Source organism: Microcebus murinus, chromosome 1, assembly GCF_040939455.1.
Source record: "Microcebus murinus isolate Inina chromosome 1, M.murinus_Inina_mat1.0, whole genome shotgun sequence".
Taxonomy (NCBI): Eukaryota; Metazoa; Chordata; class Mammalia; order Primates; family Cheirogaleidae; genus Microcebus; species Microcebus murinus.
The window spans coordinates 151,863,464-151,881,467 of NC_134104.1; the positions used below are offsets into that span (position 1 = coordinate 151,863,464).

General features: G+C 38.5%; 1 protein-coding gene across 5 annotated transcripts in view; it reads left to right on the forward strand.

Annotated features, from left to right (window-relative positions):
- Window positions 1-18,004, forward strand: part of ANO10 (anoctamin 10) — a 208,201-nt gene that overhangs the window by 32,345 nt on the left and 157,852 nt on the right. For all 5 annotated transcript variants that reach the window (XM_076006987.1, XM_012770397.3, XM_076006991.1 and 2 more), the window contains exons 6-9: window positions 380-949; window positions 2,379-2,434; window positions 5,218-5,292; window positions 8,569-8,751. In XM_076006987.1, the coding sequence (XP_075863102.1) occupies window positions 380-949; window positions 2,379-2,434; window positions 5,218-5,292; window positions 8,569-8,751 (884 nt within the window). The remainder of the gene's footprint in view (window positions 1-379; window positions 950-2,378; window positions 2,435-5,217; window positions 5,293-8,568; window positions 8,752-18,004) is intronic.

Sequence of the window (18,004 nt, forward strand, 5' to 3'; positions counted from 1 at the left end):
CAAATTAAAATGGTTCAATGGCCATGGCTGAACATAAATCAGGGCCTTGGAGATTCTGGGGAAGCACCAAGATGAATTTTTCTTTGGGAAGAAGGTATCCACCAGGTGAGGAAGTAAAAGGGAAACAGAGTCAGGGCACCTGGCAAAGCAGCCTCAGCAGCCAAGGCCTGGGCCCTAAGCTTTGGGAAATGTGGGCTTGCCATAGTGACAAGCTCAGTCTTTGCATTGCATGGAGGATGGATTCACCACCATACCCCGATTGGGAAATGGGGGTATTAAATGATCCCCACTTAATTACAAAATGGATGAGCTTACTTGAAATGATTTTTAAAAGTCTTTGGTAGTCTGTACTTAAGTTTTTTCTTTCTTTCTGCTATAGACAATATTCGTGGCTACTTCGGGGAAACCATTGCTCTTTACTTTGGATTTTTGGAATATTTCACTTTTGCCTTAATCCCCATGGCCGTCATTGGGTTACCTTACTACTTGTTTGTGTGGGAAGATTATGACAAGTATGTGATCTTCGCCTCATTCAACCTGATCTGGTCCACGGTGATCCTGGAAGTGTGGAAGCGTGGCTGTGCCAACATGACCTACCGGTGGGGGACACTGGTCATGAAGAGACAGTTTGAGGAGCCGCGGCCAGGATTTCATGGCGTTCTGGGTGTCAATTCCATCACTGGCAGGGAGGAACCTCTCTACCCAAGCTACAAGAGACAGTTGCGCATTTACCTGGTCTCTCTGCCATTTGTGTGCTTCTGTCTCTATTTCTCTCTTTATGTCATGATGATTTACTTCGACATGGAGATCTGGGCCTTGGGTCTACATGAGAATAGTGAGTCTGAGTGGACCAGTGTCTTGCTGTATGTGCCCAGCATCATCTATGCCATTGTGATTGAGATCATGAACCGCCTCTATCGATATGCTGCTGAGTTTTTAACTTCATGGGGTAAGACTTGATGCTTTGTATTCATGTCTTATTTGCCTGTAAGAGATAGTGCTTAGATCATAGCTCCTACCTTGTAGAGAAGATAGATATTGCTGTAGGTTCATTGTAGAGACATAATGAAAAGTTCATCAGCTTTGTGAGTACTGATCTCCATAACATGGTTATCACAGCTCTAGTTTATTCAGTGTTAATTACTATGTTTTGGGTGCCTTTCTAAGCATTTTATCAACACTATCTCATTTTCACCTCAGGGCCCCATGAAATAGAAGTTATTTCACCATTTTATGGATAAAGATACTGACACTTAACAGGGTTCAGAGAGCAAAAGTAGACCCAGGCTAATTCAAAACCAATCTGTCTAAAACCTGTACTCCTAATGCTGTAACTGTGTTTTATGCTGAGGGTAAAATAAGTTAAAATTATCTTCATGATACTTGGTCAAATGAACTATGACTAGTTTCATAAAACTACTGGTTTAGTTGGTATGGGGCACTGAGGACTGCCACTGAGCTCAGCGAAGGCAGGTGATCATGGATGTTTCTGTGGTAAAGAAGGGACTTGATTGTAAATTAAAAAGGGTCTTGATTGATTATTTAATATTTAATTTATTTATTCATTCAAACAAATATGCTTATGTTATTCCCTAGGAAGAAGCCTAGGCCTTAACCTCATGGGCCATGAAGATGTTTTAAATTATTTTTATTAGTCATATAACAATAACAGCTGCTGGTTATTGAATGCTTTCCTTGTGCTGATACTAGGCTAAGGTTTTATATTATTTCTGATCCTGAGAGTGACACTGGGAGGAGGGTGGTCACCCCTGTTTTGCAGGTGAGGAGGCTGGGTTCCAGGAGGTTAAGTAACGTACCCAAGGTCAGGCAGTGGCTGAGTTGGTGTTTGAATCCAGGTCAGTCTGTCACTGCCTCTCTGTGTAAGATGACACTTCTCTTCAGAATCTTCCTGTTTGCCATTTTTGTCACTTGGGATCTATACAGTGTCACCTTTTCCAGATGGGGATGGAAATTTTAGTTTCCCTTCAAGTTAATCCTTGTAAGGCACATGTACAAACATCTTTATTTGCCCTCTTCTTATAGGTTATTATCAGTTTTTACTATTACTGCTTTTTTGGGTGGCTGTCTGTAGGATCATTTGCCAACACTTCCCAAGTTACTTTGTGGCAGTACTATTTCAAAAGTAATTTCAGACTATAATGCTATTGTGGTACTGTGAAAAATGTGTCCTGGCTTGATGTTCTTTGTGGTAGGGAATGGCAGTGACTGACAGCCTGGCACATTTACCAACTGTGACTCTAGTGTTGTGCATCTCTGCCCTTCCCACAGATCCCACTTTACCTCGTGACAGTGCTCCCATACTGTTTGCTTACTGAGAAAAATTGCTACTTCTTTTTCTTTTTCTTTTTATATTTTAGAGAATCACAGATTGGAATCTGCCTATCAGAATCACCTAATTCTGAAAGTTTTAGTGGTAAGTACAGTATTTATGTACAAGTTCATTTTGATTATGAAACTGATGCATACTACTGAATATTTAGGAGTATATATATATATATGTAAAGAGTTGCTTCTAATTTAAGATGTTAGTGTATATATTTTGTGTAGATAGGTATAGAAATTAGTATTAGAGCCTATTTCCAGTTATGTAAAGAACTAATGACTTGATAGACATGTTTCTGTTTTTTCCCTTTTGGGATCTCTTTGAATGTTTTACTATTCGATAGTCCTTCCAGGTACCTGCAGTCTGTTTAGTGATGGAACATTCAATTTTTAAAAATAATTTTGGTAAAGAAATTTCCAAAGTCCAAAAGGTTCCCACCATATTTTGATGGGTAGGAGGAAAAATATGGAGAGAAAGCATTGTGTAACCTGCTTGCTGTTCATGTAAAAGTTCACACATTATGCTTCTTTCCACCATTGTTATAAAGAATAAAGAAGTACCAGCTTGAAAGCACCTCATTTATCAGGAGGTTACCTCAGCCGTCTGTAACATAACTGAGAATCAAGAAAGATGTGTAAAGAACCCTCTGAACTTTCAACTGGAATTGATTTAACATGGTTCATGTACTTAACTCCCAAGAGAGGGATCCAGGCCCTCACTTAGAAAGAATTTTTGTTCCATCTGTAGCCATCATTCTAAGAAGTTTATCTGTCTGGTTTTTCAGTTCATAAAAGATTAGAAACCACCATCATGAGGGTGTTTAGAATTCTGGAAGTAGGTAAACTTATAGAAGAAGGACAGGTAAGGAAAGAGAAAGCCTGTCGTAGATAAGAATTCAACAATTTGGGCATTAGTAAAGGGACAAGTGGCCATACACATCTAAAAAGTCTCTGAAGGCCTCATTCACACTGTGAAATGATTGATGTTTAAAATGTGTTGCTGAATCAGTAAGGAAGTTATGTTCTATGTTCTTTGTGTAAGAAAGCAGGGGAGGGGAGGCTGAGGCAGGAGGATCGCCTGAGCACAGGAGTTTGAGGTTGCTGTGAGCTAAGCTGACGCCATGGCACTCTAGCCCAGGCAATAGAATGAGACTCTGTCTCAAAAAAAACCCAAAACAAACAAAAACACAAATATGTATTAAATGTCTACCCTGTGACAAACATTACTTAAAGTACAAGGTAGGGAGATATCAGTTAACAAAAGAGATAACTCCTTCTGTCCTAGAGTTTACATTCTAGTGTGTGTTAGAGGACCTACCAAAGAATATTCAAAGGGGGAAAAAAGAGGATTTTATTTATTTATTTATTTTTGAGACAAGAGTCTTGCTTTGTTGCCCAGACTAGAGTGAGTGCCGTGGCATCAGCCTAGCTCACAACAACCTCGATCTCCTGGGCTCAGGCAATCCTGCTGCCTAAAAAAAAAGAAAAAATAAAAAAGGAAAGCAGGGAACACATGATGGTTTAAAAAGTTCATTTAAAAAGATTATAATGTGGAGGTTTTGCCTTCGGGGGTAAAAATACTCCATTTGTCTTAAAGAATTCAGTTATTTGCGAGACACTATTATTCCTTAACAGGAATACAGATACAATGTCAAGTAACTGCCTTGTAAAAGTACCCATAAGTTAGAATCTGTTCTTCCTCTACGGTGATTCTTAGATCTCTCCCTCCCTTTTTAATTTTATGGGGATGACATTTCTCAGCCTTCCCAGGCTTTTACTTTTCAACCTCTACCCTAACTTGGTACCCCCTGTCCTGTGGCCATATTGATCTTACCACTCACTCTCTAACATGACTCCCCATCTCCTCACTAAATAAGTGCTCCCTTTTGTACAACGGCAGCCTTCCTTTCAGAAAGTGTTGCTACACTTTCTGAAAGGAAGTAGCCAGCAGAGGACTGGGAGGCAGAAAGGAAACCCATCAGTGTGGGTTTGGGGGGAGGGTGTAGCTGTGGGTTCTTGAGGAGCAGAACTACTTGAAGAAATGGCACTTTTTGTGGAGGGATCCTCTTGACAGGTACCAGTGTGTATCTGGCAGGGCAGATGAGTCCAGGCCTGTAGTGACAAAGATGCGTCCCAGGCTGGGCTGGTTGTTATGGCCACCCTTCTACCTCACTGTCTCTCTGTGGCAGAGGGCAGTCTCAGGTCCATGGGCACAAAGAGGCTTCTTGTGTTGGCAGGGTCCTTTGTGGCAGGGTCCCTCTTGCCAGTGCTACCCAGCTGCCCCACTCACTCCTGGTGGGGAGGAGAGATCCATGGACACAAAGAGGATTCCAGGGCTGGGCTGCTTGTTGCGGTGGGGTCTTTCTCACTAGTGCTGCCTGGCCATCCTGGTATCTGTCCATGGGACAGAAGAGTCCCAGGCCTGGCAGTGAAGGAGAGCACTTCCCTGGGTATCCTGATTGATTCCCCCTTACCAGTTCTGGTGGGCTCCCAGGGTATTGACAGGACTCTACTTGAATGGTGGAAGAATGAGCCAAGCTGGGCTACCTGGGTTGCTAGGTTGGGGTTAGGAAATGCTGGGCCTTGGTTTCCTCCTCCTTATGGTTGAGGGGGAGCATAAGATGTGCTGGTACTTTGTTGTTTCTTCGGTCCTAGGGACCCAAACCAGTCGTCTTCCTTTTAGCACCTTTCAGTGCTCTCCTTTGGTTGCCTCTTACATTGTTTCCAGAGTTTGTTTATTAGAGGGAGAAACAAGTCCATGCCATCTTGTCCAGACTGGAAGTCGTCCCTCTTTACATTTTTAAATGTTGTATTTATAGTAGTAATAAAATACTGTAAAGCAGTATTTAACACTGTTATCTTTTTTTGGGGCAGTTCAACTTTCTAAATTGCTTCGCCTCACTTTTCTACATTGCCTTTGTCCTGAAGGATATGAAGCTTTTGCGCCAGGTGAGTGTGAATAACAGAAAAGTATCAAATTTTTAGGTCTTACAGGTGGTTTCCTATATTCAGCTAATATTATTGTCTTTAAATTATTATTTTTACAAATCTTTTAGATTGTGTATATTTCTAAGCCCAACTCTAAATAAAAAACCATTAACAATTATACTGTATATTGTACTCAGCTAAAAAGAAATTAGTTGAACCTAACCAACTTACAGAATTAATCATATAGGGCAGTAAAATCAATTATATAGTTTGCTTCAAAGCTTGTCAAGGTAATTGTAACAGCAAACATGTAGTATTTATTAATTAAACTTTTTTGTGTGTTTCAGGGTAGGGGTGATTGGTTTAAAATTTAATTTTTAAATGAATAAGTTGTTAAACTTTAGAGACCACTGGATCCTATGCAGTGCTGTATCTTTTCTGAAATGTATAAGAAAGTCTAATATTTTGGTATGCTGCCATTTCTGGATCACATAATACCAGGTAGTAATAAATCGAGTACAAATTATTGGTTTCTAAATTCTCTTTTTTATACTCGAGCCAGTTAGCAGTAAAGGGCAATTGCTTCCTAGTTTTAATGTTCCGAGATTGTTAGTGAGCAGTGTTTCAAAGCTTGGACTTAATAATAGTTATGTGAGAACTTGGGATAATTTTTCAGGAAATTTAAAAATTTGTATGATCAGAGAAGATTAAAAGATTTTGAAATTGTGGTTCCAACAGCTTGCATGAAAGTAAAATTTAATGTTGTGCTGTTAGCAACTCTACTAGATACATTGCTACTTCTTAAACATTATTTTTGAAAATTGAGAAAGTTCAAAAATAATACATTTGGAATTTATATAAGCTGGATTACTTACCTTCTCTGGTCCCATGCATTAGCGTATTAGGGCATGACTTTTCGTTTCTTATACTTTAGAAAGTCTCCTTTATTTAGCAGAGAACAGGATAATGGAAGAGGACTCTTTAAAAAATAGGATTGTAATACTAGCAAAGGTTGTGTGTGATGGAAACACTCACATCCATCTGAGGAAAGTGAAAATTGACACAACATTTCTGGAAACCAGCTTTCTTGGTAGCTTTGCCAGGAACCTTAATTCTAGTAAGTCTTCAGAGATTCGACAAAGATTCATGTACGTAGATATCAAAGCAGCAGAATTTGTAAGAGTGAAAGTTGGGAGTAATCCTTAATTCATTAGCAGTGTATTGGTCAAGTAAAAATGAATTTTTAATGACATGGGAAAATGCTCACTATATATTAAGAGAAAAAAGCAATATACAAAGTTGTATACATATAGGATAATTATAGTTTATTTTTACAAATGACTGGAAAGAAGTATCTCAGATGTAACAATAATTCTGTCATGGTTGTAGAATTATGAGTGGCTTTTTTTTTCCTATTTTTTAAAAACATTTTTATTGATATATAATATATATTTTTATGGGTACATGTGATATTTGTTACATGCATAAAATGTGTAATTATCAAGTCAGGGTATTTCGGATGTCCGTCACTGTAAGTATTTATTGTTTCTATCTATGGGAACATTTCCAATCCTCCTGTCTGACTGTTTTGAAATATACAATACATTGTTGTTACCTATAGTCACCCTACTCTGTCATCAAACATTAGAATTTATTCCTTTTATCTAAATGTATGTTTGTAACCACAGACTAACCTCTCTTTAACCTTTCCCCCTACTGGACCCTTCTAAAGCGTTGGTAACCATCATTCTACTCTCTACCTTCATGAGATCAGCTGTTTTAACTCCTACATACAAGAGAGAATGTGTGATATTTGTCTTTCTGTGCCTGCCTTATTTCATTTAATGTAATGACCTCCAGTTGCATCCATGTTGTTGCAAATGACGGATTTCATTCTTTTTATGGTCAGGTAGGATCCTATTGTGTATATATACCATGTTTTCTTTATCCATTCATCCATTGATGGACACTTAGGTTGATTCCATATCTTTGCTGTTGTGAATAGTGCTGCAGTAAACATGAGGGTACAGGTATCCCTTTGATATACTGATTTCCTTTCCTTTGGGTAAATGGCCAGTAGTGAGATTGCTGAATCAAAGGTAGTTCTATTTTTCGTTTTTTGAGAAATCTCCATACTGTTTTCCATGATGGCTATAGTAATTTACATTCCCACCAACAGTATATGGGAGTTCCCTTATCTCTAAATCATTACAAGCATATGTTATTTTTTGTCTTTTTGATGATAGCCATTCTATTAATAGCTGGGTTGAGATGATACCTCATTGTGGTTTTGATTTGCATTTCCCTGATGATTAGTGATATTGAACATCTTTTCATATACTTTTTGGCCATTTGTGTGTCATCTTTAAATAAAGATGTGTCTGTTGAGAGATGTCTGTTGATGTCCTTTGCTCGCTTTTTAGTGAGATTTGTTATTTTGTTTTTGTTTTTTTTTGCTATTGAGTTGTTTAAGTTCCTTGTATATTCTGGATTTTAGTCTCTTGTTGGATGAATACTTTGCATGTATTTTCTCCCATTCAACAGGTTGTCTCTTTACTCTGTTGATTGTTTCCTTTGCTGTGCAGAAGCAATTTAGTTTAATACAGTCCCATTTGTCTGTTTTTGTTGTCTGTGCTTTTGAGGTCTTAGCTATGAGTTCTTTGCCTAGATCAATGTCCTGAAGTGTTTTCCCTATGTTTTCTTCTAGTAGTTTTATAGTTTCAGGTCTTATGTTTAGGTCTTTAATCCATTTTGAGTAAGTTTTGTATATGTTGAGAGATAGGGATCATTCTTGTGCATATGGGTAGCCAGTTTTCCCAGCACCATTTACTAAAGTGTTTTTTTATGTTCTTGCTGCCTTTGTAAAAAATCAGCTGGCTATAAATATGTGGATTTTTTTTCCATTTTCTATAGTGAGGATGTATTAGTTTTATAACTGAATTTTAAAAACATTTTAGCAAACTACTTTTTTTCAAAGTTGGCAACATCATTTAGATTCATATGTTGCCTTTAGGATGAGATGACAAAAAACATAATTTTAAGTTAATTCATTTCCCTGCTGATTCTTGACTGGTTTATTTCTTATTACAATCTTATTTGTATTTTAATCTAAGTCTTTCTTGTGAAAAAGTATAAATTAAAAACATCATTCTAACACCTGGCTCTTCTAATGCTAGTTTTTATAACACAATAGTATATCATTTATTGAAGATTCCATTTTGTTTATTACATAATTATCTATATGCTATGGTTTCATTAATCTACATTGCCAAATATGATTTATGTGTTCCTCTTTAGAGCCTGGCCACTCTCCTGATTACCTCCCAGATCCTTAACCAAATCGTGGAATCTCTTCTTCCTTATTGGCTCCAAAAGAAGCATGGTGTGCAGGTGAAGAGGAAGGTGCAGGCTTTAAAGGCAGACATTGATGCTACGTTATATGAACAAGTCATCCTGGAAAAAGAAATGGGAACTTACATGGTAGGTTGGAATATTGCTAAATTAAACATTTATTGAAAATGAATAACCGTTGTGCACTGAATTCAACAAATGTTATACACACTCATCATCTCAGATGTGACTATGGTATAATTGCTTTCTGGCCAGTTTTCTCACCGTGAATCACTTTAAAGTTAAAAAGATGGAACTATCCATTTAAATGCTGCTATCTTGAATCTGAAGTTAGGCCTGACAACACCACAGGGCAAGTTGAAGCATTCTGTGACTGCTCTAGGGAGAAGGGAGTAGGAATAGTTGCTTTGGAGATGACAGAGCAAGGGAGCATTGGTTTCTGGAGAGGCAGCAACTTTGCTCACTCCTGATACTTTGAACTATAGAAAATGACTGCTCAAGCAAAAGATTGAGGCCCATTGCTGAAAAATGGAATGCCAATCTGAAAATTAGCTTTTAGTTTAAATTAGTGCTATTGTATAAATATGAAATAGTTCCTTTAAGACAGAGTTTCTGTTTTTTTTTAAGGAACTACAAGCAGATCATTAGAGGTGTGGTACTTGTAATAGTTGAAAAGCTCTAGCTCATAAAACCTAACCATGTGTTCAGCAGACTTGCATTGAGCTTTGACTGTATTCACTATCTCCATACATTGGGAGGTGTGTTGGGATCACGTTTGTTTCAGGCCATTGCTTCATATACCCTACACCTTCCTTCTTGGTACAGTGTTCTTCCTGGTGAGATAGGTCCTTCAGTGGTTCATTCACTGGGAGCCCATTGTTGTTAAACTTTCATAGTCTCATTTTTCATCTTGAATGAATTTGTTTCCTGATTATTGAGTTTCTTGGCTGAATTTCACAGTCTTTCTCATATGCTTAAGAATTTTAGTTTGTATGTTCAACTTGAGCAGGAGTTTGTCCTCCTTTTCTCTCTGCTCACTTCTGCCTTAGTTTTTGCAGTTGCCCCCACTAAGCTTCCAAGTCCCTAGTCCAGAACCAGGTGTTTGCAGCCCAGAGCTCCCATCTTGGGGTGACAGTGAGGATTTTGTAGATCTGGTCACAGAGCCAGGAGGCAGTGTACTCTTGAGACAAGTTGTAGTTCCTGGACAGCAGTTCTGGCTTTTTTCAGGCCCTCTGAAAGGAGAGAGGACCATTGTCCCAGCCTTGGTTTCACTCAGTTAGCGTGGTTCCAGTTTCACTCCAGGGAAGGGTGTGCTCCTGATTCTCCTGCCTCACAGGATACAGATCCTAGCCACTTCGGATGGTCAGTGGACTTGGACTGGCCCTGTTCTGGCTTACTATCTTGAATTTCGTCCATTTCTCACCTATGCAGTTGTTTTTGTTTCCAGGTGGCAGTTATGTCTTTGATTAAAATATACACATATGTACTAGCATTTTCTGTCCTTTAATTAAGGGAGAAGATGATTAAAAGTATAAGCACATAGTACATCTTACACAGCAGCACTCTTTATGTTTATGTGTGAGGTATAGAGAAAAATACCAAGGCACACACAGAGGGGAGATGAAAAAAAGGAGCATGGGTGTGGTATGCAACCGTCATTCTTGGATTGAGTGAGTGCTAGCGTACAATGGGTTAAAAGCTCAGTCTAGTTTACAGTATGGCAGGATCCTTTCCTTGCCTGTGCTGGGGGTTGGTATTTTTGGACACATTTATTTTTCTTCCTTTATTCTCTTTGAGAAACTACACAGTCATGTCACCCACGTTCTCATTTCATCTCCCTCACTTTTGCAGGCTTCATGTTCCCTGCCTTCACCTGGTGCTCCTATATCTCCTGCTGCCCTTTCTAACTGCCCCAGCTGTCAGCAATTGCCTGCTTTAAACTAAGCAAACCGTCCACACTCTCTGCTGTTGATGTCCTCTTTGCTGCCTCTCATAGTTTTCTGCAGTAATTCTCTGTATTGTCTCTCATTTCCTACTTCTTTTCCTATAGCCAATTAGAATTTACTTTTAGCTCTTTTTCTCTGAAATTATTTGGGCTAACGGTATCATCCCCTAAAGTGTCCCAAACCAAATCAGCCTTCTCCGTACAGGTTTCTCTTGCTTTGCCCCTGGCTCAGTGAATGGTGTACAGTAATCCAAACACCATACCCCTTGTCTGAGCAGTTCTTATTTGTCTAAAAACTGTATGCCAATGAGGTGATGCCATCAGATCATAGATCTGATCACTTCTGGCATCTCACGACATCTGACAATACCTTTATAAGGAAAGTGAGGGAGGCAACAGTTCTTCCCATGTCAAAAAGAGGCAACTGAAACTCTTATGTTATTAATAATTTGGTGACTAAATCAGGAATAAGATTCAAGACTTTGCTTTCCTGTTTCAGACTCTGTTTATACTGAAATAAAGGACACAATGTACGAATTTTCTCTTGCAGGTCCTGGGTCTGTGAGTGAACTCTAGGGTTGGCAGTGTCGCTTCTTAAGGTGCCTAAAGGGTCCTGCCTGGTCTGGCCGTTTCCCCTCCTCATATCCTACAAGTTCCTTTTACTCTCTCTACTGGAGTGACATTGGATATTTGCTATTTCAGTTCTCCTCATATATTTGGAGAGGGGAGATGCTTTCAGGTCACATTTGTTCTAGGCGATTATTTCCTATGCATTAATCCTTTTTTCTGGGTGTATTTTCCTCCTGCCTGAATTCAATGAATTTAGAATTGTATTTTCTTTAATCTTATCCTGACTGCTGTAATGAGTCTAAAATAATATTGCCAAGCTTTAGGAAAAGCAATTTGGCTGAAACTTAAGAAAATATTATTATAAAAGTAATACTTGCTCACTCACTATAGAAAATTTGGAAAATGCAAGACAGAGTAAATAAGAAAAAGAAATCCTCTGTAATATGCCCACCAAGGGTAATCCACTGGTGTTTCCTGACCCTGGCTCCACCAGTCCAGGGCTAAGCTATGTTTCTTCTTAGATCTTCACTATCCACTGCCTACCTTTTTCTGGAAACTGCCAGTTCACATCCAACTTCATAACTGCCCAAGGCTGAATTTTCATAATGAATGTCTAAACTAGAACAATGTATTACTATACAGTAAATGAGCAGCCTTCTATTAAGCTAGATATTACGGTGGTTTGCCAAAAATGTAAATGAGTGTCACTTTGCACCAAACCTTTTTTGTTTTGGACTGTACTGATTTTTAAAAGAATATTTCATTTATGTTAATATGTTATTATTTAAAGGAATTAATGAAATTTTAAAATTTCTCAGTTTTAATTGATAATATGGTAAATATCACTAGCTATAATTCACATAAACAATAGGTCTTTAACGTCTTCAATAATTTTTAAGAGTTTAGGGCTCTCAAGACCAAAAAGTTTGAAAACTGCAGATCTAGAGTAACCCTCTTGCCGTTTTTCAAGGCATTGACTTTTGTGAATCCATTGTCTGATTGTTTCTTCCTAAGATCTGAGTTAAACTTTGGACGTGTACTTCTTTTTTTTTTTTTTTTGAGACAGAGTCTCGCTTTGTTGCCCAGGCTAGAGTGAGTGCCGTGGCGTCAGCCTAGCTCACAGCAACCTCAAACTCCTGGGCTCGAGTGATCCTTCTGCCTCAGCCTCCCGGGTAGCTGGGACTACAGGCATGCGCCACCATGCCCGGCTAATTTTTTATATATATATCAGTTGGCCAATTAATTTCTTTCTATTTATAGTAGAGACGGGGTCTCGCTCTTGCTCAGGCTGGTTTTGAACTCCTGACCTTGAGCAATCCGCCCGCCTCGGCCTCCCAAGAGCTAGGATTACAGGCGTGAGCCACAGCGCCCGGCCGGGACGTGTACTTCTTGCACCCCACCAGCAGGTATTGACATCAGGCTGTCTCACTTGGTTACACTGCAAAGGTTCTTTTTCATTTTGTAATGAATAAGTTATCTGTGGGTAGATACTTTGAGGCTTTCCTCTTCCCTATACATGGTATCTCTTCAAAAATGTATTTTCTAATTTTTTGTTGCTGTCATACGGTAATGCTGTTGTTTTTTGTGTCTTTTACTCAACAACTTCGCTGAACTCGCCTATTATTTCCGATATATTTTCTATATATTTTGTTGGATTTTCTATGTAGACAGTTATTTTAAGTATAAATAATGGACATTTTCTTTCTTTTTTCAGTTTTCATCTATTAGGCTCACTGGTATGAGTTACTACAGGAATCTTTATATTGTTTCTGATTTTTTGTATTCTCACCATGGTTGGGTATTATGTTTGTTTGATGTTTTTAGTAAGTAACTTCTTATCAGTTTAAAAATGTTATTTTCTCTTCCTTATTTTATTTATTTATTTATTTATTTATTTTTGAGACAGAGTCTTGCTTTGTTGCCCAGGCTAGAGTGAGTGCTGTGTCATCATCCTAGCTCATAGCAACCTCAAACTCCTGGGCTCAAGCAATCCTGCTGCCTTAGCCTCCCGAGTAGTTGGGACTACAGGCATGCGCCACCGACTAATTTTTCTGTGTATATTAATTGGCCAATTAATTTCTTTCTATTTATAGTAGAGTTGGGGTGTCACTCTTGCTCAGGCTGGTTTCGAACTCCTGACCTCGAGCAATCCGCCCGCCTTGGCCTCCCAGAGTGCTAGGATTACAGGCGAGAGCTACCGCGCCCGGCCTCTTCCTTATTTATTAAGAGTTTTTATTATGAATGATATTTTATCAATTTTTTTGCTTCTGTTGTGATTATTGTATTATCTCCTTAATTATTTAATGTTTTTATTTACATTAATAAATTTTCTTAGGGAATACCATGTTCACATTTAAGTGATTAATTGTTCATTATTTTTTATATACGTTGCTATGTAGAGTATGCTAATATTTTATTTAGAGTTTTTGTACCATTGGTGAATAATTTTCCTTTCTCAGTCACTGAAGGTAGGGTCCTCATGTTATTTATTGTGGAAACTCTGTTTCTAACACAAAGCCTGGCATTCAGCAATCACTCAATATAATATTGAATAAAAAGAACAATTTAAGGAAGAGAATAGCCCAGTCCCTGCTGTCTGTATACTGATTGTTGCCTTCACTCTATACTTTCTTTCCTTGCCATTCAAATCTGCACTAAATAAATGTGCTTAGGATAGGGAACTCTGAGATATGTGAAGAAAAAGTGGGATGGGTCACCTGGAACCTGAAACTTTGCCTTTATACAATTAATAACTTAGATATGTAAAATTAATTATGATGATTTTCACAGATATACCACAGTATTCTTGTTTGTTTTTTGAGACAGAGTCTCATTCTGTCCCCCTGCGTAGAGTGTGGTAGCATCATCATAGCTCACTGCAACCTCAAACTCCTGGGCTTAAGCCTCCCAAGTAACTGGGTCTACAGGTGTGAGCCACCACACCCATTAACTTTTCTGTTTTTAGTAGAGACGGAATCTTGCTTTTGCCCAGGCTGGTCTCCAACTCCTGACCTCAAGTGATCTCCTGCCTCAGCCTCCCAGAGTGCTAGGATTACAGACAGGAGCCGCTGTGCCCAGCCCCATAGTATTCTTTTCTTTTTTTATTTCGGCATATTATGGGGGTACAGATTTTAAGGTTTCAATAAATGCCCATTTCCCCCCCCCCCAAAAGTCTGAGTCTCCATCATGACCATCCCCCAGATGGTGCACACCTCACTCATTATGTATGTATATACCCACCCCCCTCCCCCCTCCCACCTGCCCAATACCCTATTACTGTAGTACCTATGTGTCCACTTAGGTGCTACTCAGTTAATACCAGTTTTCTGGAGAATTTATCTGGTGCTTGTTTTTCCATTCTTGGGATACTTCACTTAGTAGTATGGGTTCCAGCTCTAACCAGGAAAATATAAGATGTGCTATATCACCGTTGTTTCTTAGAGCTGAATAGTACTCCATGGTATACATATACCACATTTTATTAATCCATTCTTGGATTGATGGGCACTTGGGCTGTTTCCACAGCCTTGCAATTATGAATTGTGCTGCTATAAACATTCGAGTGCAGGTGTCTTTTTTGTAGAGTGTCATTGGATCATTTGGGTAGATGCCCAGCAATGGGATTGCTGGATCAAATGGTAGATTCACTTGTATCGCTTTAAGGTATCTCCATATTGCTTTCCACAGAGGTTGAACTAGTTTGCAGTCCCACCAGCAGTGTAGGAGTGTTCCTCTCTCTCCGCAACCACGCCAGCATTTATTGTTTGGAGATTTTTTGATAAAGGCCATTCTCACTGGGGTTAAGTGATATCTCATTGTGGTTTTGATTTGCATTTCCCTGATGATTAGAGATGTTGAGCATTTTTTCATATGTTTGTTGGCCATGCTTCTGTCTTCTTTAGAAAAATTTCTGTTCAAGTCCTTTGCCCACTTTTTAATGGGGTTATTTGATTTTTTCTTTCTGATTTTCGTGAGTTCTAAGTATATTCTAGTTATCAGTCCCTTATCGGATGCATAGGATGCAAAAATTTTCTCCCATTCTGTAGGTTGTCTGTTTACTTTCATGACTATTTCTTTGGCTGTGCAGAAACTTTGTAGTTTGATCATGTCCCATTTATTTATTTTTCTTGCTGCTGTAATTGCCTTTGGGGACTTCTTCATAAACTCTTTGCCAAGGCCGATGTCTAGGAGAGTGTTTCCAACTTTTTCCTCTAGAGTTCTAATAGTTTCATACCTTAGGTTTAAGTCTGTTATCCAGCGTGAGTTGGTTTTTGTGAGAGGTGAAAGGTGTGGGTCCTGTTTTAGCCTTCTACAGGTGGCTATCCAGTTTTCCCAGCACCATTTATTGAAGAGGGATTCTTTTCCCCAGCGTATGTTTTTGTCTGCTTTATCAAAGATTAGATGGCTATATGAGGATGGTTTTATATCAGGATTCTCACATCTGTTCCACTGGTCAATGTTCCTATTTTTGTGCCAATACCATATTGTTTTAATTACTACAGCTTTGTAGTATAGTTTGATATCTGGCATGTTAATGCCTCCCATTTTGTTTTTGTTGCCTAGAATTGCTCTTGATATTCGGGGTCTTCTTTGGTTCCATACAAAGCATAAAATTATTTTTTCTATATCTGTGAAGAATGCTGATGGGATTTTAATAGGTATTGCGTTGAATCTGTAGATCAGTTTGGGTAGTATAGACATTTTGATGATATTGAGTCTGCCGATCCACGAGCATGGTATGGATTTCCATCTGTTTACATCCTCTGCTATTTCCTTCCTCAGTGTTTCATAGTTCTCCCTGTAGAGGTCTTTTACGTCCTTGGTTAAGTATATTCCTAGGTACTTTAATTTCTTTGTTGCTATTGTGAAGGGAATTGAGTCTTTGATTTGGTTCTCAATTAGATTGTTGTTGGCGTATATGAACGCCTCTGATTTCTGTGTATTGATTTTGTATCCTGAGACTTTACTAAATTCATTGATCAGTTCCAGGAGTTTCTTGGTTGAATCTTTGGGGTTTTCTAGATACAATATCATATCATCAGCAAACAGTGAAAGTTTGATCTCTTCTGCCCCTATTTGGATACCTTTGATTCCATTTTCCTGTCTGATTGCTGTAGCCAAGACTTCTAGCACTATGTTGAACAGAAGTGGAGATAGTGGGCAGCCTTTTCTGGTTCCAGTTCTAAGTGGGAATGATTTCAATCTTTCCCCATTCAGTATGATGTTGGCTATGGGTCTGTCATATATGGCTTGTATCATTTTTAGGTATGTCCCTTCTATGCCTATTTTCTTAAGTGTTCGTATCATGAAAGGGTGTTGAATTTTGTCAAAAGCTTTTTCTACATCTATTGAAAGAATCATGTGGTCTTTGTTTTTGCTTCTGTTTATGTGGTGAATTGCATTTATAGATTTACGTATGTTGAACCATCCCTGCATCCCTGGGATGAAGCCCACTTGGTCGTGGTGGATTATTTTTTTGATAAGTGTCTGGATTCGGTTCCTGGGAGATTCAACGCAAACAGGAAGACATCACGACATGCAGTCATCAGACTGACCAAAGTATCAACCAAAGAGGCCCTTCTAAGAGCTGTAAGACAAAAGAAGCAAGTAACATACAAGGTAAAGCCAATTCGAATAACATCAGACTTCTCTAATGAGACCTTACAAGCAAGGAGAGACTGGGGCCCCATTCTCACTCTTTTGAAACAAAACAATGCCCAGCCTAGAATATTATTCCCTGCAAAACTAAGCTTCGTATATGAAGGAGAAATAAAAACATTCTCAGACAGGCAAAGGCTCAGAGAATTCACCAAGACAAGACCAGCCCTACAAGAAGTACTTAAAACAGCATTACGTACGGAACATCATAATAATAACCCACGAATATAAAAACAACCACAACCCAAAGATATTAAAGGCCAGATATTACAATGGCTCAAGACAGAAATCATAGCAACAACATCCAACCCAACAGAATGATCAGTAATCTACCTCACCTATCAGTTCTCTCAATAAATGTGAATGGCTTAAACTCTCCACTCAAGAGACATAGGCTGGCTGAATGGATAAGAAAATACAGGCCAAGTATATGCTGTCTTCAGGAAACACATCTAACCTGCAAGGATGCATATAGACTAAAAATAAAAGGGTGGAGATCAATATTCCAAGCAAATAGAAGCCAAAAGAAGGCTGGTGTGGCAGTTCTAATTTCAGACGATTTAGTTTTTAAACTAACAAAAGTAGTGAAAGACAAAGAGGGTCATTATATAATGGTGAAGGGCACAGTTCATCAAGAAGAGATAACAATTTTAAATATATATGCACCCAACTTAGGTGCACCCAGATTCATAAAGCAAACCTTACTGGAGCTAAGCAAATGGATTAATAGCAGCTCCATAATCACTGGAGATTTCAACACCCCACTGACGGCACAAGACAGATCCTCCAAACAGAAAATTAATAAAGAAATAATGGACTTAAACAAAACTCTAGAACAATTGGATCTGACTGACATTTACAGAACATTCTACCCAAAATCCACTGAATATACGTTCTTCTCATCAGCTCATGGGACATTCTCTAAGATTGACCATATCCTGGGACACAAAGAAAATCTCAAGAAATTTAAAAAAATAGAAATCATACCATGTACCTTCTCAGATCACCGTGGAATAAAACTAGAAATTAACCCTAACAGAAACTCACATTTCTACACAAAAACGTGGAAATTAAACAACCTCCTACTAAATGATTACTTCGTAAATGAAGAAATCAAGACGGAAATAAAAAAATTCTATGAAGAAAATGACAATGGAGAGACAAGTTATCAACTCCTCTGGGACACAGCTAAAGCAGTTCTGAGAGGAA